Raw genomic sequence first — 24,165 nt, forward strand, 5'->3', positions numbered from 1 at the left:
CCTGGCAAATAGATGGGGAAGAAATGGAGGTAGTGACAGATTTTATTTTCCTGGGCTCCAAGATCACCTCAGATGGGGACTGCAGCCAAGAAATTAAAAGACGCTTGCTCCTGGGGAGGAAAGCTATGGCAAATCTAGACAGCATACTAAAAAGCAGAGACATCACCCTGCCAACAAAAGTGCGTATAGTCAAGGCCATAGTTTTCCCAGTTGCAATGTATGGAAGTGAAAGTTGGACCATAAGAAAGGCTGAGCGACAAAGAATTGAGGCCTTTGAATTATGGTGCTGGAGAAGACTCCTGTGAGTCCCTTGGACTGCAAGGCGTTCAAACCGGTCAGTCCTAGAAGAAATCAACCCCGACTGCTCTTTAGAAGGCCAGATCCTGAAGTTGAAACTCAAATACTTTGGCCACCTAATGAGAAGGAAAGACTCACTGGAGAAGGGCCTAATGCTGGGAAAGATTGAGGGCAATAGAAGAAGGGGACGACAGAGAATGAGGTGGCTGGATGGAGTCACTGAAGCAGTAGGCGTGAGCTTAAATGGACTCCAGAAGATGGTAGAGGACAGGAAGACCTGGAGGAACGTTGTCCATGGGGTCGCGATGGGTCAGACACGACTTCGCAATTAACAACAACAATTCTTATTTAATTGTCTAGCATCTTTTAGGGAATACACTTATCTTTAAAGATCTTTAAGACCTTTAACAGTTTTATACCCTGACATTTATTGCATTTTGATTGTAAACTGCCCAGTGGCACTTGTTGAAAGTGACTGTGTTGAAAGACAAGTATAAACAGAACAAACAGACATATCTCCAACTATACAAGCTTAAGAAACTCTGATGGTAGTTTTTGATCTACACTGAGGAGAATTGATTTGAGTGCAACCATCATTTTCTGATTTAGGCAAATATTGCCAATAGCATTACAAAGTCTAATGATTTTGCATTCATCCAGTATCTTTATCAATAAGTTCCAGGATAGAGTTGTACCAATTATCTAGAACCAGGAAAACCAAGCTAATATTTAAAAAGCCAATGAGAAATATGTTGCTATGTTTGACTTTCCTTTTCATTGTGCACACAAATGGTTTTCATTAAATGTGATTTCTTATCCTGCAATATTGGTTCCCACCTCTACTTTCAGGAGGATTTATGTGCTAGGCTTCTTGTTCTGACCATTTTCTAATCTCTCTCAGCCTAGGTGGGCATCATTTAACCACTTTCACCTTTAAAAAAAAAGAATTGTTGACAGGAAAAAGAGATAAGAGAAGCAAGCTTACTGGAGGTCTGAAACGACAGAGCTGCGCACAGCAGGCTGTATTTAAAACTAATACTGTAGGCTTCCCAAGCATTCCCATCTGCATTCTCAAGGGGATTGTTTTTTCTTGACAAACAACAGAAATCTACGGGGACTTCCTGCCTGAAATATAAAAGGCTGCAAACCACTTTTGACTCTTTTCCAGACTCTAATTATGTACTTGGTATAATGTCTTTTCATTTTCCTGCATATTCAAAATATTTAAATCCTTTTTACTGGAATCATGTTTTAAAAGAAGTTGTAGACGGGAACAAATTCTAACATTCAAAGAGCATAAAGCAAAAGTGGGAAAAATACTATTAGCTTTCCTAATCAAAGTGGTTTGAATGTATAATCCTTTGAAAGTTAGTTTTATATAGAAGAGAATTTTCATGAGTACCGTTGAATTTTGTAATTATTGTATGTTGCATTGAATGTTATGATTTTTTTTTTTATCCAGTGTTCAATTACTGGAAAAAATAATGTAAGGCACAATGAAGTTCACAAATTCTGCTTCCTGGCTTAAATTAATTTTAACTCAGTATGTGTCCTGCTCTGAAACAGCATAGCTAAAGGGACTATCACAAACTTCTCCTTATGACTGGAATCAAATGTGGACCTTTCATAATTTAGAAATCCATATTGATCTTCAGTGATTAGAAAATAATCAAGAGGATATGTTGAAGATGTCAAGAAAATATACTGAGGGTAATTATTATTGTGATATAATATGTGGCACCTGAACCTCTTTTTTCATAGCAAATTTTTGTTTGTTGCAGCTGTAGCTAGAAAAGTTATTTCTAAAATGTGGAGTTTCCCTTTCAAGCAGGTAACTCAGAAATACTGAAGCAAGAACTTTTGAATCCCTAGGAAAAGTTGAGATAAAGTAGTTGATATATTACATCTGTCATAATAGTGCAGACATGCTGGAATTAGTGCCACAGAACAAGCGAGAAGGACAGAAATAGTCATGATCTAAAGCTATGGGCATCTGACACAGTTTTTCCCTGTCTTCTCTTTTTTTTGTCAATCCCTCACAACAGAAGCTGATTCACTTTTCATATCTCATCTTGAAACTTCTCTAGCCAATACATTTCTTTAAGGCAGGTTGCATACTAAGCCTCTGGTTTTTAGAAAGACTTGTTGCCCATGTGAATTTATTCAGGGTGGCAACACCTTCCAGTCCTCTTTTTACATTTTCAAGGGCAGTGCTGCTAATTCCCACACTGTCTTTGATATTAGAAGCCTACAAAAGGAGTCCAGATCATAGATTTTCCTTTGGAAAGTTAACAGTAGTATAGAGGAACAAACTGTTACGTGCAAACTAAGAATTTGCTACTGGTCCGTAAGAATCTTAGAAGGTAAATTAGGCTGAGAGATCAGGTCACTCAGAGACTTTGCAGGTAACTGGGGATTTGACTGTAGATTTTCCTATTCCTAATCCAACACATTAATTGCTCTACCTGATAGGGCATTGGGAATGTTGCACTTAATCTTGTCAGTTGTAAGATGACTATTCCAGTTTTTAACTGGACAAGAGGGCATGTGGAAAACAGTCATGCTACTTCTGGAGTGAGACCAAGGAACAGGCTCACAAATCAAAAAGCATGAGAGAGGGTATGGGTAGGGACAAATCAGGGAAAATGGGAAAAGGAGTATGGTAAAAGCTCTCCATTCTGTAAACTTTCCTAATTTTGACTTCCGATTCTGCTGCATATGTTTACATTTACAGCTTCTCTCTCTGGGATTTGCATTTATATATATATATATATATAAAAAAGATTAAAAAAAAGTAAAGCAAACATTGAAAGAAGACCAATAAGTTTCAAAATCTAGCTAGAAGGGATTGCAAATATTAATGACAGCTTACTGACAACTTTACCATGATAATATAATCCTGTTCAGAGTTTGTATATCCTGACTTGAAGACGTGATCGACACCAGGCTGGAAATGTGGGAACTCTCAGGCTTTCTCATTTGTGGGATAGCTGAGTCCAATAAAAACATTTCTTGGGGAGTAGGAAGTCTCTATTTGTTAGGGGGAGTGTGGCAAATGCCAAGGGCCTCCATTTGTTATCGGCTATTTGTAAAAATCATAACTTGAATATGAAAAATCTTTTGTTCTCTTTTGTACCACAATCACATATGGTTTTTGTGAGAATATAGGGAGCAGCACCAATTCATAAAACTACTAAATTATACAAGTGTCCATATTTAAAGTGCATTAATTATAGGCTATTAGTACAAACAGCCAAACATCCCAATGTCAGAACAAGTTCCAAATAGTTCACTGGCTCTGCTAGGAACACCATGACCAACAAATAATTTAGCAAATGAAAGCTAAAAAAAGAGGGGAAGGACAACCAAATTTAGATGCATGGGAGATTATGATATGTTCACAGAAGAGCTAAACTGCGAGCATCCATCGGGTTTGGGGCTAGACAGTTGTAGTTGAAGAGAATCATCTGAAAAAAATGGTACAATTCCTTTTAACATGATTATTTCTGAGAAATATATGCCATTTTAGCAGACTAACTATTCATAGCCATTCTTACTCTGAAATAAGTCTTGCCATGATACCATAGATGCACAATCTTGTTTAAAAATGTAATTCCCAGGCTGAGATTTTTAACTTTTTGTAGTTAACTTTTTTGTTATCTATCGGGCACCTAACACCCAGCTTTGCATGAGAAAAAAAGAAAGTAGCAGAAAATGAGCTTATATTGGTATTATGTTTTCTTTTACAAAAATGAAAACAGATCAAAACCTTAAGGGATTGTAAATCAGTGACAAAACATTTTTTTTACATTCCTATTTTCTAAATCAAGATTTTATAAGCCAGGCAACTTGTTTATATCCAGTAAATTCATGCTCAGCTTGCTGTACCAAACCTATTGCTCTAGCACACTCTCACAATTTACAACTCGTCACAATAATCTATAGAACACATTCATATTTTTGCTACGACCTTTGTTAAAGTGCTGTAAAAGTATATCCAAGGAGAGACCAAGACACATGTTCCAATTCTTGTTAAAAAAGTTTTTTCTTTGATAAACCTGATTGGCAAGGTACTAGGGGCAATCCAAAGTTTTTGCCATGAAAACTGCTCTGATTGTTAAGTATTTCTGATAAAAAAAGCCTTCATCCAAAGAAATATCCCTCTAATTCTGCTGTGACAACCACAGCCTCTTTTGGCATATAGAAGATATTTTAAGGTTCCTAAGACTTCTGAAGCAGGTATATGTATAATTTATAATTTATATAAATTTATATAAATAATTTATATCACTGTCCATATTATGACAGAGAGGGCTCAAATTGACAAAACACAATATAATAATGAAAATAGTTTGTAATATATACCCAGGCTTAAAAATTACATATTGATTCACACAAATCCAGTAACAAATCCACTAAGAGGCCCGATCATGTTGTCACTATCAGCAGTGGCCATTCAAAGTGAACATTTCATTGCATCTAGAGTTTGCATTTATAGGTAGTCCTTGCTTTAACAACCATTCATTTAGCAAATGTTTGAAGTTCTGGAAAAAAGTGACTTATGACCAATCCTCCCACTTATGACCATTGCAGTAGCTCTTTGGTCCCATGATCATGCTTGCTTGGTAACTATCATGCATTTATGATGATAGTAGCATCCCATGGCCATGTGATTGCCATTCGCCACTTTCTCAGTTTGCTTCTGACAAGTAGTCAATGGAGAAGCTATGGGTCACAAGTCGCAGTCATGTGACATTTTGCTTAACACCCATGGTGATTTGCTTAATGATCACAACTGCTGGAACTGCTATTGTAAGTCACATTGCCATGTGATGTTTCACTTAAAGACCACTTCATTGAACGGTCCCAATTAATGCTATTAAGCAGGGACTATCTGTATTTATTTTTCACCTGGACAAGTTTACATTTGATGAAGTTACACAACTCTCTACTATTACTAATCTAAAAGAAATTTTAGTCAAGCACATTGACAATTAGCAAATGCTGAGTTTAAACATGCTTAGGATAAACACATGTTTATCATCCAACAAAAATGTAATAACAACAACAATAACAACAATAAAACAAAAACAAACAAAAACTCAAAGGGCAGACTTGATGGATCACTAGGTCTTTTTCTGCCATCAATTTTCAATGTTTCTATGTTTCTTTTCCTTTTAGCATTATCTCCCCATTTCTAATTATATATTGAGGTTTATATTTTCTATATTCATTCAGTGTCCATATAATCTCTATGGAAAAGCACACACATGTTGTTTGAATACACGTACACACCTTTCCAAATTTGCTATCCAAGACAAACAGGAACCCTAATTCTTCAAAGTAGATTTCTTAGTTTTGGCCCTGGGCTGGAGATTGAACAACTGATTTCGTGTGAAGGAGTGAAATTTCAAACATGACTTTGAAAAACCGTATGACAGCAGGAGATCTACTGTTCAAAGAAAATGCAAGCTGTCCAATTTCAAACTCTTTGGATTTTCTCTAGTTCATTGCCTTCAGGCCACAACCTATTTTCGGTGTTACTATTTATTAATGTTCTAGCTAGATATTTCTTCTTCAAAATGATCTGCATCATGTATTGTAACATTTACATATGTTCTTCATAAAGGGTAGCATTTAGCAGGCAAAAATTGAGACTTCCATATATCGTTATTACTGCCAAGAACAAAAATGCCTGGCGACATTAATAAAAGGAACACTAAGTCTTGTTAAGGAGAAGGTTTAGTTATTTTGCCCTGAAGTGGAATTATAAATCACATAGATGAAGAATAAGTAAAAATATCTGGGAAAGTACAGCCAATTTGTTAGTCTAGCATTTGGTTTTTCCCCCCTGTGAAATAGATGTACATAAGATTCAGGAACAATCTTATTTTAAAGAGGAACTTGCAAATCCTTCCTTTTCAAATGTTGGATAATGTCATTGAGACTAGTGCTCAAGGAATGGTATTGTATCTAAGTAAAAAGTTTATTTTTATATCTTTACTAATTATATGCCCTCTTTTCCCACAACATTTAAAGCATAGGCAGAGAACACTTTCCTGAGTCAGAGCTACATTTTACAAACATACATACATACATACATACATACATACATATATGCATAAAACCTTTGAAAATGAGAAGGCAGGAAGATGTTATTGTAAGGGGGATAGGGGATAAGATGTTAAGCTTGGGAGAAGCAGGTTGGGGTTGGTGGTTAACATAAAAACAGAGCAGATGTTTTAAGCTTAGTGGATACCTTTTAAATTAGAAAAAATGTATTGCATACTATTGGCATCTGTCATTAACTGTCATTGGTGTGATAGTTGTGGGCCTAATCTATCGGCCATAGACTACACACTGTTCACTCCTGCCTCAAATAAAGAATGAATGTCCCACTAATATTCTTCCAAAGAGAAGCAGTCAGTTCAGAATCTATTTTGTCAGGCAAAGTCCAAAGGAAGATTTGATGAATCTTCAATAGTGATGAAAGTAAGTCATAGCAAGCAATGGAATTAATGCTGAATTTCTTCAAGCAGATTCTAGGTAACATTAATTAGCTAGGGTCTTGGTTTTAACAATGCAAAAAAATTCCCAGCCCCTTAAAGCCATTAGGTTTTGGGCTAGGATGAGGAAAATTCAGACTCAGATACTGAAGCTCATAATATAAATTTGGGCCTATCAATCATTCATTCACACGCCAAACCAACCCGCAGAGTTCTTATGGGGGGAGGGGAAGAGGAAATAGGCGATATGCAATTTTGAGGTTCCAGAAGATAAGATATAAATAGAAATAAATTTGCCTCATAAGAATGTTAAAAGAAAAATACTCTGTATATTGATCAAATAAAAATATATATGTGCTATTATCTGGAATATATACAATTCTCAATTTTGAGAATAATTGAATCTGGAAGTTGAGTTGACTTAACTTCCAGATAACTCTATCTGGATGACTGAGAATCTTCATTGAGAATTATTGAGGTTAGAGACTTAACATATCTGGAGGGCATTAAGTTAGGAAGGCTGATTTGAGGAAATAAAACTAGGGAATGTTTCATATTGAAAGAATTTAAAATAGTATGAATTGAATATTGTATGGGAAGGAAAAAGGAACGGACATAATCCACAAATATTCAACAATTATTTCCTATTACAAATTAGATTTTAACTTATTTTTTTTAGTTGAAACGAATTTAATGATGAAAGGTGACAAGACATCCAGCAATTGAAATGCTGACTGAGGGCAAAAAAGTTTTAAGGCCTGTATTAGAAATAAGAAAAATTGACTGTGAGAAAATTAGTTTTCAAAGAATTTTTGATCTATGAAAAAATACCCCACCAAGAAATTTTTAATATAAACAGCACCTTTAAAAAAACATTAAATCTTGGAATATGATGTTGGCCACACATGCTGAAACACTTATGAGAACGTGACCCAAGATAATTTTGAAACAGTTGTTATTTTGGCATTCCTTGAAGAAGAAAGATATTGTTTCACACTCTTTTTATGTTTTATTTGTCCGAAAGTTGAGTAACAATGTACAAATCACATACCAGACGTCATGTCTAATCTCAGCAACATGGGTTTGAGATATTCTTACATATTTGAACTTTTGATTCAGGAAGATGACTAAATTGTTGAGCATTTGTCTAAACTACTCTCATCTTAAACAAAGTGTGCAATGATCCAATGCCACCAGAGGTGACAATAGTGGGAAGCATCCGTGTAGCTAAGTTTGAATAATCACTCAACTTTCCAAGGTTCTTATGTGTAATAGGATATCCAGAGAGACCTAGAATCATATACTCTTCAACATTACATGGACAAAAAAGGGACACACTTGTATCATAATATTTAGTCACATCATACTTTATAACTAAATTCTCTTCATCATCTACTTTAATTTCTTTAGGCAATCTGTCTGCAATTTTTTTAAGCAAGAAATGATAAAGAGTTTGCTGAAAAGAAGATCAAGAATAATAATTAATGTTCAATAGTCTGTATTACATTGGAGCCAACAGTATTTTATTTTAATTTTATCTCCTCTCTCTTTTTTATATTGACTACTGGAAAACAAGATGTACTGGATTTAGCTCAGGAAGACTAAGGATGAAAGTCAGTCTGTGTGGCTTAGAACAGACTTCCCCATTTGGTCTTACCTGTTAAACAAAATCTAAACAAAAACAAAATAAGACAAAACAGTGTCTGAACTTTAAGGTAACAAATCTTCTCTTTCTTCTGTATGCAGATTGAGAATTATATCCAAGATAATATGAAAAAAGAAATGGTTGAGATTCAGCAGAATGCAGTTCAGAATCAGACGGCAGTGATGATTGAATTAGGCACAAACCTATTAAATCAAACAGCAGAACAGACCCGCAAATTAACAGATGTCGAAGCACATGTAAGTAACAAGAGCACTATGTTTTGCCAGCCAGAGTAATATTTTTGCCCTGAAAAAGCATTTAATCTGCAGTTTCATGAGAAACATTTGGCTAATAAAAACGAACATGCTCAACCTTGAAAAATAAAACTAATGTATTTGAGAAGACTGTAATTAAATTATCATTCAAAATGCCTCTGTGAGGAAAATGACCACCTCTCTTCTTGTTCTGAACTGTATATATTCCAGCACTGGAAATATTAGACTGAGCATCTGCTGGATGCATGGATAACCATGTTTTTTTCTTTCCATCTAATTCTATATACATATAGAATGTAATACTATACTAATACTATATTCCTAAACTCAATACAAATGTTCTTCTTTCTAAAATCACTCATTCCCTTATGAGAGAACAGCTTCAACTGAGTTCATATGAATATACCCTGAAATATCTTGCCTTGATCTATTTGCAACTGAGTTGGACAGAGAAAAGAATCTTATATGAGAAAGACTTGGGCAGTGTATGGGCCTTGGAAAATTAGGGGTTGTCTTTGATAGCTGCATTAGCAGTGACTGGATTATGAGCAAAGAAAACTGGGAGTGAGCAAGAAGGACCTGACTTAATGTCGAGCAATGTCTAATAAAGGCATTGTACATTATTGGAAGATGACTATAGTCCATTCTTAACACCAGTACAGTTTTTGAGATTTTAGCCCTGGAAAATAAGTCTTTCTGTTTATAGAGAACTTTTGAAAATGTTTCCTTAGGTTTGATTCTCATTTTTCTTAACATAGAAAGGAATAGAAACAGAAACAGAAACCAAAGAGAAATTGACGTAAACCCAGATCCAAATCCAGATTTTTTTTTTAATCTGCTACAGCCCATCAAACAGAGCTGAAGCAGATCTTAGAGGGGCCCAAAGTGTGTGCCCTTATGTAAGACATAATCTGTGAGGAAATTGAATCAGCATTAATATTTCAACGGCTATAACTTAACTGAAGGATAAATGAAAAGACTAAACTGAGTGGGAGAAAGGTTAGGGAATAACAGGAAGTGCCAAGGAAAAATAAATGGTCACATTTTTTCAAGTTGATGTCCAAGTCCCAAATCAATTGTGGTTCCTTTAAATTCCCATACTCAAACTCATTCTTTCTCTGCCTCTTTGTATCCCTTCATTAGAGATCTCAAGTCAAATTTCATCCAAAACTGTGGTTATTATGGAATAACCACAAATGATTGCATTTACAGAATAAACAATATAGAATTCTTGAAATAATAAATTCATTTGAAACTTCTTACATACCTCACAATAAATGAAAAACGTTTGCAAAGTATTTGTATCCAGCTACAACTGTTTCTGAAACATTTATGTTGAATAGTGAACCAAACTGTTTTGCTGACTGTTTTAAAAGAACAAAACTTTGGAATGCTGTTGTGTAATTTACAAAGCATAAAACACAAAACATTCTAAACATGATGCCAAAGGAAATGACAAAAAATATAATTTAAACTACAGATGAGTTTTTCAAATGTTTTTCAAAGGTCCTTTTACAGACCAATTTCTCCATGAAAACAGAAGATTCACATTAACTAAATCAATTCTGAACAGGATTTAATAAAGATAGTAAATTGGTTAACTAACCAGGAGTCTTCAAACCTGTTCAGCTGCAAAACTTGTTTGTTAAAAAAATAAAATTCCCAGAATCTCAATTCAAAAGGCAAAGCTCTAGTGATAAAAAATTGGCTGCATTGGAGTGATTTTATAAGTTACTTCACTATCCTTCTGACATGACTAATTTTAAAGATAGTTCAGAAACTTCAATAAATAAAGACCAATTTTTAAAGTGTTTCATTAGTTGTGTTTCCTTCTAAGCACAATGTGGGCTATTGATTCTTCCTAAAATAACCTGGGCCACAAATACTTGAAAAATTATTGCCTCCAATATCTTGGCTTGGTATAACACCTTTAAAAAAAATGAGCCTCCATATCAATCTGCTCATCCTTTAAAATCTCTCAGTGGACATTTTGCAAAGAAGATGCTCTTCCTTTCATTGGAGAGATTTTCATACTTTATGAAATGCCCTCACCAGAGATGACTGCCAGATAGTATACTACCTATCAATTCAGTACATCACATGATTTACTAACTTTATTTGTAAGGCTTTACATTAAAGGTTTAGACTATTTTTCCCCTTATATTTGCCTTATGCCATATAACATCCAAAATCTGATACCAGAACAGGCAACCCTAAGAATCTTTAAAATAAATAAATTAGTAAAGCGTTGCCAACAATTTGGAAATACACTTAACTGTGAAATCATGTCCTGAATGATTGTTCAACATGAAGGATGTGAGTAATAAATTCATCCTGCCAACTGAAGCCAGATCTTGATGAATTAAAACTTAAAAAAATACACAGTGAAAAACACAATAACGACTTACGAAACATGTAGCAGAATAGAACGGAAAACAAAGCTCCACATGACAGTTCTGTTTCCTCATTCTTAAAAACAGATGTCATTCTTGAGACTTAAAAAAGGTGTAAAAAGCAATCATTAAAGTAGCGTATTAAAACCGAAACCATGGTGTCATTTTGGCAAAAAGGAACATGGATCCTCACTACATACACCCATAAAAATTCTCCCTGATTACATAGAAAAAAGACATTTCCAGTACTGTTTTTAAATAATAAAGAGGAATGACTTGAATGATGAAGTATTTGATGAAGTAGATGGGTTCAATTTCAACTGCTGATTCCCAACTTTCCCTTCTTTTTATCTCATTTAAAACATTTATCTCCTTTAAAGCATTTAAAATAAGAATCATTCTGTAGAGGAGACATTATCATCAGAATAGCACCGACCTTTTATTGACAGAAAGTCACAAGCAAAGCTGAGTTCAGCTACAATTTGGGCAAGTGCTTTGTCTCAATCCATAATTTGGAACTCATCTTAATCAATCACAGAAACGACTGAAAAGAAACTACAAAAGCATTCTGTTCTGTTCTACTCTACTCTCCTACTTCACAATCAACTCAGAAATAGTATTATTTCTGCAACACAATCATATGGTTATGGTTGTTGCTTTTATGTGCCATTTTTTCCTCACCTTTCAATGTAAGATACTACATGGAAGGGTTTCCATTCATTTTGTCTCCAGTGAGGCAGGCTGAATAGAAAGGTTAAAGATTAGCCCCAAATCACTCAGTGTGCTGTCTGATTGAATGGGGATTTGACCTCCTCTCTACCATGAAAAGGCACCTTGATGCCTTCTAGATGTTTGAGACTGCTACTGCCAAAATCACTGATCATGGATGATGCTGACTGGCACTTGTAGAATGCAGAAACAGTGAAAAATATCTAAAAAGCATCACATTGCTTGACCTTGAAGGTAATTTAAGGTCAAATTACCTTAGGTTACCCAAAAAATTAATTCGCATCAGAATTATCTTATTGTCACTTCTACAGATGCTTTTGTTTGTATAAGAGACCCTTCCTAGAACAAAAATTATTACAGGTATAAAGTCCATGTGGCTTTATGATTGTATAACAACACACGTTTCAGAAAGTGTTTATTTTCTGCTAATTTAGATACATTGGGATTATAATATTTTTACAACATTGATGGTAATTTATTTCAACTGATCAGATATGCTTCATTTTTTCCCTCCTCCAAATGTAGGTGTTAAATCAGACAACACGACTGGAGCTTCAACTGCTGGCCCATTCTATCTCAACTAACAAACTAGAAATGCAGATTTCAGATCAGACCAATGAGATAGGTAAACTGCAAGAAAAAAACAGGTAACAGTTTTTTATTATTGACTCGTGAATATAGAAATCAATTATCTTTTTTCCTATAGTATAGTTATAGTATCCTCTAACAAACTTTCAAAAAGAAAATGCAATAAAATACAAAAATGTCTTTGGTCAATGCATAAACAGGCAAAATTGGCAAAAGCTAGAATTGATGATTAAAAAAAAATATTATTTGTAATCACTGAATTTGCATCAATGCCAAAACCTGAGGGACTTTTTCTTTATTACCAAGCAAACTATTCTAGGGAAAACAATTCACATATCCCTAGGGTTTTTCATGATTGCTTAAACAGTGTAATAATAAGGATACATGAATTTCAACTTATTTTACAACATATTTTCACTTATGTTGTTGACTTATAACCATTCATTTGGTGACCAGAGTAATAATGGCACTGAAAAAAATGACTTACAGTATTGCTTTTCACACTTTTTACTGTTGCAGCATCCCCACAGTCACATGATCAAAATTCGGGCAATTGGCATGTATTTATGACAGTTGCCTTGTACCGAGGTTATGTGATCATCATTTGTAATCTTCCCAGCAGGCTTGTGACAAGCAAAGTCAATGGGGGAAGTCAGATTCGCTTAATGATTGCACAATTCACTTAACAACTGCAGTGATTTGCTTAACAACTGTAACAAAAAAAATGTACGATGGGGCAAAATTCATTTAACAAGTACCTCGTTTAGCAACTGAAATTTTGGGCTCAACTGTGGTCGTAAGTTGAAGATTACCTGTACTACGGGAGATTTTCCCCCAGCTCTGTGAAATTAGCAGAGTGATTTCTTTGTTATCTTAGAAAAGAATAATAGTAAAACCTCCTTCAGTGAGGCACTATCTTGACATGGTTGTGGGGCTTGTGTGCTCTGAGGAACAGAACTATGCCTATTGGATAGAGCTCTTCAAAGGAGCTGAATGAAGAATGTCTCTCCCATAAAGATGGTAAAACATAATTTATACAAACCTATAACAGATTGGTCATTGCCCGGATTAACAAGAACCCCCACTAAAGTGCTGCAATTCTTAGATATCTGGTGAAAAATGGGCTATAGGACTGAGGACTGTTGGCTGAGCAACTAGGGCCAGCAGTTGCAGGGCTATGGAAGAAAAGGTGCTTACCTATCGCAAATATACAAAGACTGAAAACAAAACAAAACAAAATAGCGATCTACTATTACAAATCAACAAGAAGAGGATATCTGAAAAAAAAGCACCAGTTCTGGAAAGAAAAACATCCAGAGTCAGAAATAACAGGACAGAGGCTAGCAGATTAACGTCAATTTATAAAACAAAATAAAGTATTCACAAAAGCAGAACTGGAAGAACTGCAAAGGTCTACCTAGGGCAAATAAAATGAAGCCTTGCCAAAAGTAGCTCGGACTGTACAGACAAACCAACAAAGAACAAAAAAAGGCAAAGAGTGCACCACCAAAATGGAAGGTCAGGCTGGAAAATAAGATCAGCATGCTATGATCAGATGCAACGAGCTAGAACATGAAAGAAAAGAAGCTGAAGAACAAGACCAAAAAATATCTGATCAAGAAATATCACCAGAAACAAGGAAGATTAAGGAAACACTGGAAATAATAAAACCCAAATAACAATTACAGCTAAGAAGATCAACAGATACGAAGCTTGAATTGCACACTATAGGCAGAATCTCCTATTGCAGTTGAATAAGAAACCGAAGGAACCAAGATGTCTTATAGAAATAACATCAAGAGTCTGGATGAAGAATACTTGGGCATCCTTCAAGCTAACAACATCAAGCACAATGAAAATAAGATTTGTAGTGAATATATCAAAAGAGTGAAGATGATCTTAAAGACCAAAGTCAGTGTTGGAAATACCGTAAAGTCAATTAAAACCTGGCAATTCCAGTTATTAGATATATGGCTTGAATGGTGGAATGGAGCTGAAATCCTGAATAGAAAGACCAGAAAAATAATGACAATGAATCATGCCCTTCATTCACACAGCTATGTTGACAGGGTATATTTACCAAGGAGCATAGGTGGATATGGAATGTTACAAATACACTGGACAATTAAAGAAGAAAAAAGGGCACTGGAAGAATATCGGAAGTACAATGAAGATGCCCTGAAGTTAGTATACCAGTATGGCTTACTGAATACAGAAGAGATTAAACTGGAGTATAAGAAAGAACAAATGAAGGATAGAAAAGAGGCATGGCAAGGTAAAGTACATGGCCAGTACATAAAATAATTAGCAGGCAAAGCAGATAACAAGACGTGGCAATGGCTAAGAGCAGGGAAATTGAAGAAAGAGACAGAGGAGCTAACCCTGGCTGCGTGAGACCAAGCCTTAAGGACAAATGCATAAAGTTAGAATTGAGAAGACAGCTATAGACAGTAAATGCAGTATCTGCAAAGAAGCTGAAGAAACAGAAATAATGGACCACCTACTTAGCTGCTGCAAGAAGATTGTACAGACTGACTACAAACAAAGGCATGAGAAGTAGCAACAATGGTGCCTTGGAAGATCTGCAAGAAATACTATTTGCCTGCAAGCAAGAACTGGTGGGGATTTTACTTCAATAAACTGCCTGAAGTCACTGTGAGTTATTGGATGTCCATATACATTTTCTTGTTATATAAATAAAACGGACAAAGTAATAGAAAATAAAGAAGTTAAACTGCTCTCAGACTTTAGAATTCACAACACCCACAAGTGCCACACAACACCCACAAGTGTCGATAAGGAAAAGGAAAACTCTGGATAGTAGACATTGCAATACAGTACCTGGAGAGAGCAGAATAGAAAGAACTGGAGAAAAATCACAAAATAGAAATACTTGCAAACAGAAGTAGAACAACTGTTGCAAAAGAAAGCACCAATAATGATAGGTGCCTTGTGTATAATTGCAAAACATCTGGAATGCCATTTGAACACCACCAGCACTGACAAATAACCACCAGTCAATTGCAAAAGGCAGGTTTACTTGGAACAGCTTACAATCAGCAAAGATACCTTTAATACCATCAACGAACATCATCTGATTTTATCTCTGGTCCTTGGGAAGGACTTGATAGGTGGGTGGACAAAAAGACCAAATCCAATCTAAACATATGGTTGACTGTATGTCCAATCATCATCATCACCATCACAACATTGCAACAACATCGCAATAACAGTAATAATATTTTTTGAGATGCAAGGAGTTGCTTCCTGAGACCAAATAGCTCCATCTCTTTTTCATGAATTCCTTTACAGTTGCCTTTCCTGTTTTTAGATCCCGATATTGAACAACACCAGATTCTCAACCACAAGACCAGAAGGCAGCAATAATGGGAGTTATAGTCTAAAAGTAACTCAGTAACTAAGAATTCAAGGTTGAATGTTTTCCACTGTAGCCTTTTAAAGAATCATCTGGTATAGTGATGAAGGCATCAGGCTAGAAACCAGTTGGCATGAGGTCTAGTTCTGCTTTTGGCCCAAAGCCAGCTGGGTGACCTTGAGCCAGTCATTCTCTTTCAGTTCTAGGAAGCAGGCAACCTGGCGAAAACAAATAGAACCACTCATGGAGAGTCTCAACAGGAGTTTTATGTCCATAGTGGACATGGTCCAGCACGTTACAAGAATCTCACCAGATTGACTGCATTCTGTTGCAAATGGCAAGATAAGGCTTCAGGGATTCTGAGGGAGGTCAGGCCTGTGCCACTTCCTGCAGGACAACGACTCCAAACTTGGGCCTCTCTTAACACCTACCTCCCTGCAGCCTAGTTGGAGACTCTACCATACTTGCCAGGAAAACTGCAGGGAGTATTCCAGGCAGTCACTGGGGGATAGTACTGACTGTAATGCCCTAAAAACAATCAATCAATCAGCTACATTATGAACTCTTATCCAAATTCGATGGAGTTTAACCCATTAGGGATTTGAAATCCCTTCTCCCATTTATCATTCTTCCAGATATAGCAAGTCATCTATCTTAATATGTAACCTTCCAGATTCATAACAATTTTTAAACCACTGAGTTATAAAAATGAATCCAATCTTGGGGAATGCTTCTTTTTAAATCCAGTACAAATGAGACATATTTGATTTTTGCCTGGATCAATATTTGGTGTACAACATCAAACAATTTTGAATCTGTTGTTATTTACTCAAGATATTTGAATGGCAGCTAGTCAACAGGACTATTAACATTTCTTGCTGAGCTGGGATCACATTAGACCAGCTGGAGAATTGTGACCTTCACTTATACCGTGAACCTTGTATGTGACCTGCTGTTGGCTGGTTATGCAGTTGGCTAGATCCATGTGTTGAGAAGCCAACCTTACTGTTTCTTAAATTGGATAGCAAGCACATTCATTCAGCTGAATAGTTCTTGCCTTTATAGTGAGTTGTTGACATCTTAGTGGAAAGATAATGGAGATCAACAAGCTGCTTTCCAAAATTAAAAACAATGGAGGCTTATATTTAAGAATAGTATAAGGTAGGCTTGAACTTACAATGAGCTCAACTATTATTCGGTAGAAATTCCGATGCGTGAAGAACTTCTCACTTCTGGTAAACATTAACGCTGAGGGGAAAGGGCATGTTTTCACATTTGTCTTCACTCTCTTGCTATATTTGTGTATGTTCCTGCTAGGCTTGTTTTATGCAAACAAGATTTGCTCCTGGAGGAGCAAAATCAACATGGGTTCATTATTTATACGTCATCTAATGGGATAAGGGAAGGAATAGATTTGGATCATAACAAATGTCATTTGCTACCTATTAACAAGTCACAAATATTTGTAAAACAAGAATATTTTGGAACAGACACTATAAAATCTGTTTCCATACTTCCTGGAAGGAAGAGCAAAATAATATCTAGATAGCTAACTCAGAACTTGAATCATTTCAAAGGTGGCACTAACTTGTACATTTTTCATTGGGACTAGAAGGCTTGACGACCCTAACAGTTGGATTTTATGAGAGCAATTGTCTAGGTAGTGTTCTAGGTAGATTGAGATAACCATTTGGCATCTGGAGACAGGACCTTTTTGGGTAGGCATATTTTTGGCAACCAAGGCTATAGTAGGCAGTGAAGGCTTATATAATATAACTGGGCAGAGCTCAGATTTTTAGCATGATGCAGCTGTTGGATGGTGGTGGAAGGTTTTAAATTCTGTTGGACTGTGTTCAATCTAGCAGGTTAAAAACAAAAAAAAAATCAAACTGAATCATACTGATTCAAAGTGTTCTGTAAATTGCTAAAAAAGGAGATCAATGTGGCATGTGGCCTCCCATGACTGTTTTAGAGGTACCCATAATGATAAAACAGAGATCATTGAAACGATTCTTAATAGGTATCAATATTGACACAAGCTCAACTATAGTTATCTGAAAGTGGTGTATACAGAAGTAGGACATATCACAACTCTAAAATTGCAGAATTAAAAGAGATCATTTTGGTCACTGAATGCAGTGCTATATTTAATGGACTTGTATAGTCAGTACTCTAAAGCAGTGGCTCTCAACCTTTTCTTTCCCATGGATCCCCTTTAAATACCTTTTGTGGCCACAGACCCCCGAGATTTAACTTAAGATTTAAATCATAACATTTCTTCAAGCCTTCATGGCCCCCTGTGAAAACATCGCGCGCCCCCCAGGGGTCTGCGGACCACAGGTTGAGAATCACTGTTCTAAAGCATTCTCACTTAAACAAGCTTACCTGTCTTGGAGGAATATAACATTTGGAATTGAATGCAGAATTCAGTGTCCTGAAAACTTTAACTATTCCTTTTCTAAAGTAGCAAATGAAGCAGTCTTTAGAAACAGGGATTTAGAATCAATATATATTCCAACTCTTTTTTCATATCTATCAAGAACAGAATAAATTATGCAAAATAAGAACTGTTGTAGATTTACTGCATATTAAATAAAATAATATATATTGTCTTTATTTTACATAGGTTATAAATTTGGACATAGCATTTTATTTTTCTCCAGAATAAAACATACTTAGCACTTGGGATCACTGTGTTGTAACACTTCTTATCTGGTGGGAGGAGAAAAGAATCAGAAATCAAAGAGATGATGAATTCAAATAATCTTACTAACTAGGATCCGAGGTTATTTAGTCCCTGCTAATAAAGAGATGTTATGTATGGGGATGTCATTTTTGATCAGACTATATATTAGACCACTATGGACACTTCCACTAGCTCAGATAATGTATTTGATTTAATTTGGATAACAATATTGCAATAATCAAATCTCAATGATTTTTCTTTTTTGCTAGCCATTTGGAAAAAAAGGTCCTTGAAATGGAAAGCAAACACATATCCCAACTACAGTCAATGAAAGAAGAGAAAGATAAGCTTCAGTCACTTGTTTCTAGACAGAACTCCATAATAGAAGAACTAGAGAAACAGCTAGTCAATGCTACAGCTAACAATTCATTCCTGCAAAAGCAGCAACATGACCTGAGGGAAACTGTGCAAAACTTGTTTGCTATGATTTCTACGCCACAACGTAAGTAAAATACAAGTCACTATTATCCTGCTGATGTAGAATACACGCACACCATTCTTGGAATGCTAGACATTTGCTTTTGAAGACATTTCATTATCCAAACTAGATAACATCATCAGTGCACTGATGATGTTACCTCGGTTGGGTAATGAAACATCTGCAAGAAAACAACCAAGCTCAGAAAGCATCAAGAACCCCTCATTTCAATCCTGAACTACAAATATTTTCCTTAATTGCTTTTGGTTAGCATTTTCTGTTCCCTGCAATTTCCCTCAGCTTCAAAATCCTCCCTTCCCACAGTCACCCTCAGTTTCTTTGTTAATATAAAGCCTAATTATATCACGTTTGTATTGATTTGAGAAAGTTTTATTTCCTACCTATTCCCTAGCCACATATTGGGAATAAAGGAAGGATTAAGAGTGGCCAAACCACCCTGAGTTTGGCACCAATGTTAAATCTTGGGAGTCCACTTCTATGTGTGGGTGTTAAACCTCATACCATACTAATATGGAAAATAGTAAACCAGTGGGTCATTCAGAGGGACAGAACAAGCTCTAATACTGTGAGAATGTAACCACGGTGGGCTGAATTCTGCCAAATACAATTCTCTGTGTTCTCCAGCATCAAAGTTAAAACCATTGTTTGAAGAGTCAAAGCTGATTTTTTTTCTAGCTTTGTGTGAATGTTTTGCTGTTTCAGTACCCCTTTGAAATAAAATATTTCCTCACCAAAAAGATATGCTATTTTTTTGGCAAAATCACGAGATAATTAAGTCTAATAGATATAGTTACTGAATGTGGATCCAGAATTCAACAGGAGGGAATTATCAGCAGATGTATGGCATTTGTAAGGTCTGATCCATTACAGAAATCTTAACAAATGAAATCCAAAATAGTCAGCTGGGACTAAGCAACTTCATCAGTGGCAGAGCATCCTCAGAATGTAGCAACAATACAGAAAAGTGTGATCAATGTTTGTCTGATTTTCACATATGATATACATATGACATGCATAAGAAGCAGGCAGAGCTTTGGTTGCATTGTCATGGCTACCGTCTTGTCTTTTTTAAACTGCATCTTGTGGATACTTCTGTTTGGTGGGCAAGGAATGATGGGCAAATGATTTGAGGCAGGGGAGATGGAATAGAGGGGAGCAGAAAAAAACAAAATATTCTGAAGGAAAGTAGATCTGATTAAATGACAATCTGAACAAGAACTTTCCACCGGTTACCACATTGTTGAGGATCTGGCTTGTCTTTATAAGCATTCCACAATCAATTCATAAGATATTTGTTTTGTTTAAGGAAGTTGATTCTGTGCAATTTGTCTTACAGTTTAAAAATAGTTTCTTTGAGAACTTCTGAAACTGCTAATGTTTTTGCTGATGTTATCTCTTAAGTAGCGCACAAACAAGTAAACAAACCATACTGACTTAAGTGCAATGTGGAAAAAATATCCTGAACATTTGCCAGTGTCAAGAGGACTAAGTTCTAACTATCAAAGAAGTGTGGAAAAACAATTAAAGACTGGAAGCAAACTTGTATTGTAAGGAAACTAGATTTATAGACCTTACTTAAACAGTAAACAGATTGAAGAGGCTGGAAAAATGGTAGAGACGGGGCAGGTGGAGAAAATAGTATATAGTATATAGATCAAATGTCCATTGCAACTGAATTTAAGAGATTTTTATAACAGCTTTCTTAATGTGTTTTTGCATTTTGCTTTTTAGCATCTAAGAGTGCCTTGATCACTGGAAAAGAACAGATCAGTTTCAAAGACTGCTCAGAAGCATTCAAGATGGGGTTTACAGCAAGTGGTATTTACACATTAATTATATCTAACACAGGAGAAGAAAAAAAGGTATTACACTCTCTTGGTTATGTTAATCAGAATGGGAAACTCTTTCAGTATCAGAAATATTTTAAGTTATAAGTTGTATAAATTAAAAAGTTTAATCACTCAGTTTTCAAGGTTAGAAAAAGGAGAATCTTAACTTTCAGGTTAACAGAATATATTGAAAGTATTATCTTAAGTCCAGTTCTGATCAGTAATACTATTTATAGCGTATAGTAGAATACGTCAACCATATGCATTTCAAAGTATGACTGGGTTTTTATATTAGTTTTTTTAAAATATCTATAGGAGCATAATGTCTCAAAGTGAGGTCAATGTTAGGCCAACAATTAGGCAGGATGATTGATGGGACAATTTTTATTCCCAGACCTACTACACGGAGTAGAATGATTACAGTGTTTAGACTGCCATCACCTTCTTTATTTGCAGCAGTTTAATGGATTATCCTAGCCTTAGGAGTGTAATCCATCAAACACTATTACTGCTTAACCTTCATTAATTTTGATGCAACTTGCCTGGAATCCCACATACTACTCCAGGAAAACTGAAGTTCTGCAGAAACAGTCCTAGTGGATTTCATTCTGCCCATGGAAACACCAGAATTACTGTCATTACCTTTTTAGGGAAAATATTGATGGCCTTTTTGTAAGACCAGGATTTACGGTGCTATTGATGTTGCTTTACATTTTATTTTGGGCAAGAGAAACAAAATTGCCTTTTATTTGCCAGACTTCGGCTGTTTATGTTTTGATCTTTTCCTGTCAATGCACACTCTGGCCTCTCCAGGGACTTATAAACATTGCAGCACAATGTACGTTGCTAATCTTGTTTTCTTCCCCCTGCAAGCTTTCATTAGGAAGCGCAATGCAAAACTGACATGCTTGCTTTCTTGTTGAAGATATACTACTGTGATATTGTTAACATCATCTTGCTTTTCCTATTTCTTGCATTACAAAATAATGGCCAAATACCTTGTCTTTTTGTATGAAACTCAGGAAGACGAATAAACGGTGTAACATGAGTTTGTTCTTGAAATGGTTGGCCTGCAAGCCTTTCATAAATACCTCAAGATACAGAAGCTGTTAGCTCTGTGGGGTGGAGGATTATTGTTGAGAGGTGCAATTCAAAATCTAATTGGACATTTCCCCCCAGTTCTGATGTAATGGACCACATTTGCAGTGCATTCCGAAAGTATTCAGACCCCCTTCGCTTTTGTCATACTGCAGCCTGATCCTACAGTTGTTGAAACTCATTTTTTCTTCTCAATCTACGCTCAGTACCGCATAATGACAAAGTAAAAAGAGAATTTTAGAAATGTCTATAAATTTATTAAAAAGAAAAAACCCGAAATATCACATTGGCATAAATATTCAGACCTTCCACTTCTTGAAGCACGTTTGGCAGCAATTACAGCCTCGAGTCTTTTTGGATATGACGCGACAAGCTTTGCACACCTGCAATGTTTGGTATAGTTGTGAATGTTGTGTAAAAACAGGAGACTATCTTGCACTTTTCAACTCTTAGTTAGGCCTTTTAATAATCAAACAATTCAGCCCTAAACGAAGAGCCTTATTAAATGTAATTCCTTAAATATCTAGAATTAGTCATGTATTTCTTTTTTGGGGGTCACAAATTTTTATTAGTTTATCAAAAATAAAATACAAAAATACAAAGAAAATGAAAATAATAGGAAAACAAAGGAGGAAAAGGGGAAGAGTAAAAAGTATAGGGGAAAAGGGAAAAGAAAAAGAAAAGCATTGACTTCTGACTCTTTTTGGCACAGCAGAATAAATAATAACATGTAACCTCCAGTTTTTTACTTTTACCTAATTATATACTAGCTATTTCTCTAATACTAAATCTATCACATCAACAAAACCCAAAATCAAAGTTTCATTTTTTTCACCTCAAGCACCAAGTCCAGAAGCGAGAAATGGATTTCTAAAGAGAGCATATTTTCTATGCCATTATATTTCTTATGGAAACCTTAATTCTACAGATTTGCCTGGTTCCCCCAAAGGAACAACAACAACAACAAAAAGGTTTCAGAAACAAAAACAGAAGTGCTTGGAAAATCAAAACTGGCAGCAAAATACAGGATCTGTTTGATGGAGAGTTAGACAGCTTTCACGGTCACTTCAGGAACATGTTTTCATTATATGTGCTCATATAAACAGACGTAATACTACAGGCCCTTACACAAAGTTTCCTAGTACTGTTCAAAATGAACACAGAGAGAAAGCTGATTGCTTGTTTGCATGCAAGTACTGCTGGAGTACATTGCCATACTTCTACTCTCAGTTCTGTTTCTTTGCACCAGGCATAATACTAGAGTATAACATGATTATGGGAACTGTATATTTATGTCACATGGGAAGTAAATATATATATATATGAGCAAGCAAATTTTGCCTCCCATAAATAGGCCTAGTTTTGTTAATTCTTTAACTTGGATAAAAATCAATTAAATGAGTAACGATTTCTATATCTGTGTGTCCTGACAGACATATTGTGATATGGAGACAGCAGGAGGAGGCTGGACAATTATTCAGCGACGCTTAGATGGCAATGTAGATTTTGACCGAACATGGGCGGAATATAAAATGGTAAGCAGAACAATTGATAAGCTTAGTGAACTCTGAATACACCTTTGAGTATTTTTGATTAGACTCTGAATATATATCTCCTTGGTACGCTAAATGACATAGTCTCACTCTGATTAAGGTGTAATTTTAAATTTTTCCAGCATTAACATCCAAGAACTTTTTTTACTGAAGAAGCCAGAAAATTAAACCTATAGCCTTTTGCTTCTTAGGCTATGGACTGTACTGTTGAGGTAGAATGTAAAAGATAAAGAGCATTTCATGCAGATAAATACTGTATTCAAATATTCTGTGCTGGGCATCTCAAAATTCTAGTATTTACCCTGGAATGGGTTTTCTTGAATGCAGTCACAGGAAAGCTAACAGTACCGGCATTTATTTACAAATATGTGTATATGTTTTATAAATATGTAAATAAAGGACTACAGTACCAATACACAACATATACTACTCCCCTTTCAGATTTGTAGAAGATCCATCCATGCTAAAAGATTCATACACTGATATTTTGGGTGTTTCTTCTCTCTCTTCCACTGCTATATCTATTAAACTGTTTTTATTTTAAAAAAAACCCCGAATAAAAGCCTAATTTCTTTCCTTACTTCTGCCTACTTAGATAAACATGGCTGAATTGTATCTACCCATGCCCTGGGTTTTCTTTGTTATTGGATATCCCTTGAGTACTATCACCTAATTGTTATCAGCTACTAAT

At 35.5% G+C, this 24,165-nt stretch overlaps 2 protein-coding genes across 2 annotated transcripts in view; one reads left to right on the forward strand and one right to left on the reverse strand.

The window, feature by feature from the left end:
- The window catches only part of MCPH1 (microcephalin 1), a 113,159-nt gene that overhangs the window by 45,271 nt on the left and 43,723 nt on the right, over positions 1-24,165 (reverse strand). The gene's annotated exons all lie outside the window — the stretch shown is intronic.
- ANGPT2 (angiopoietin 2) overlaps positions 1-24,165 on the forward strand; it is a 45,044-nt gene that overhangs the window by 13,470 nt on the left and 7,409 nt on the right. The window contains exons 2-6 of the mRNA XM_015817173.1: positions 8,550-8,705; positions 12,371-12,492; positions 18,765-18,997; positions 20,726-20,856; positions 23,355-23,456. Coding sequence (XP_015672659.1) covers positions 8,550-8,705; positions 12,371-12,492; positions 18,765-18,997; positions 20,726-20,856; positions 23,355-23,456 — 744 coding nt within the window. The remainder of the gene's footprint in view (positions 1-8,549; positions 8,706-12,370; positions 12,493-18,764; positions 18,998-20,725; positions 20,857-23,354; positions 23,457-24,165) is intronic.

This window comes from Protobothrops mucrosquamatus, unplaced genomic scaffold (genome assembly GCF_001527695.2).
Source record: "Protobothrops mucrosquamatus isolate PMUCROS unplaced genomic scaffold, P.Mucros_1.0 scaffold557, whole genome shotgun sequence".
NCBI lineage: Eukaryota > Metazoa > Chordata > Lepidosauria > Squamata > Viperidae > Protobothrops > Protobothrops mucrosquamatus.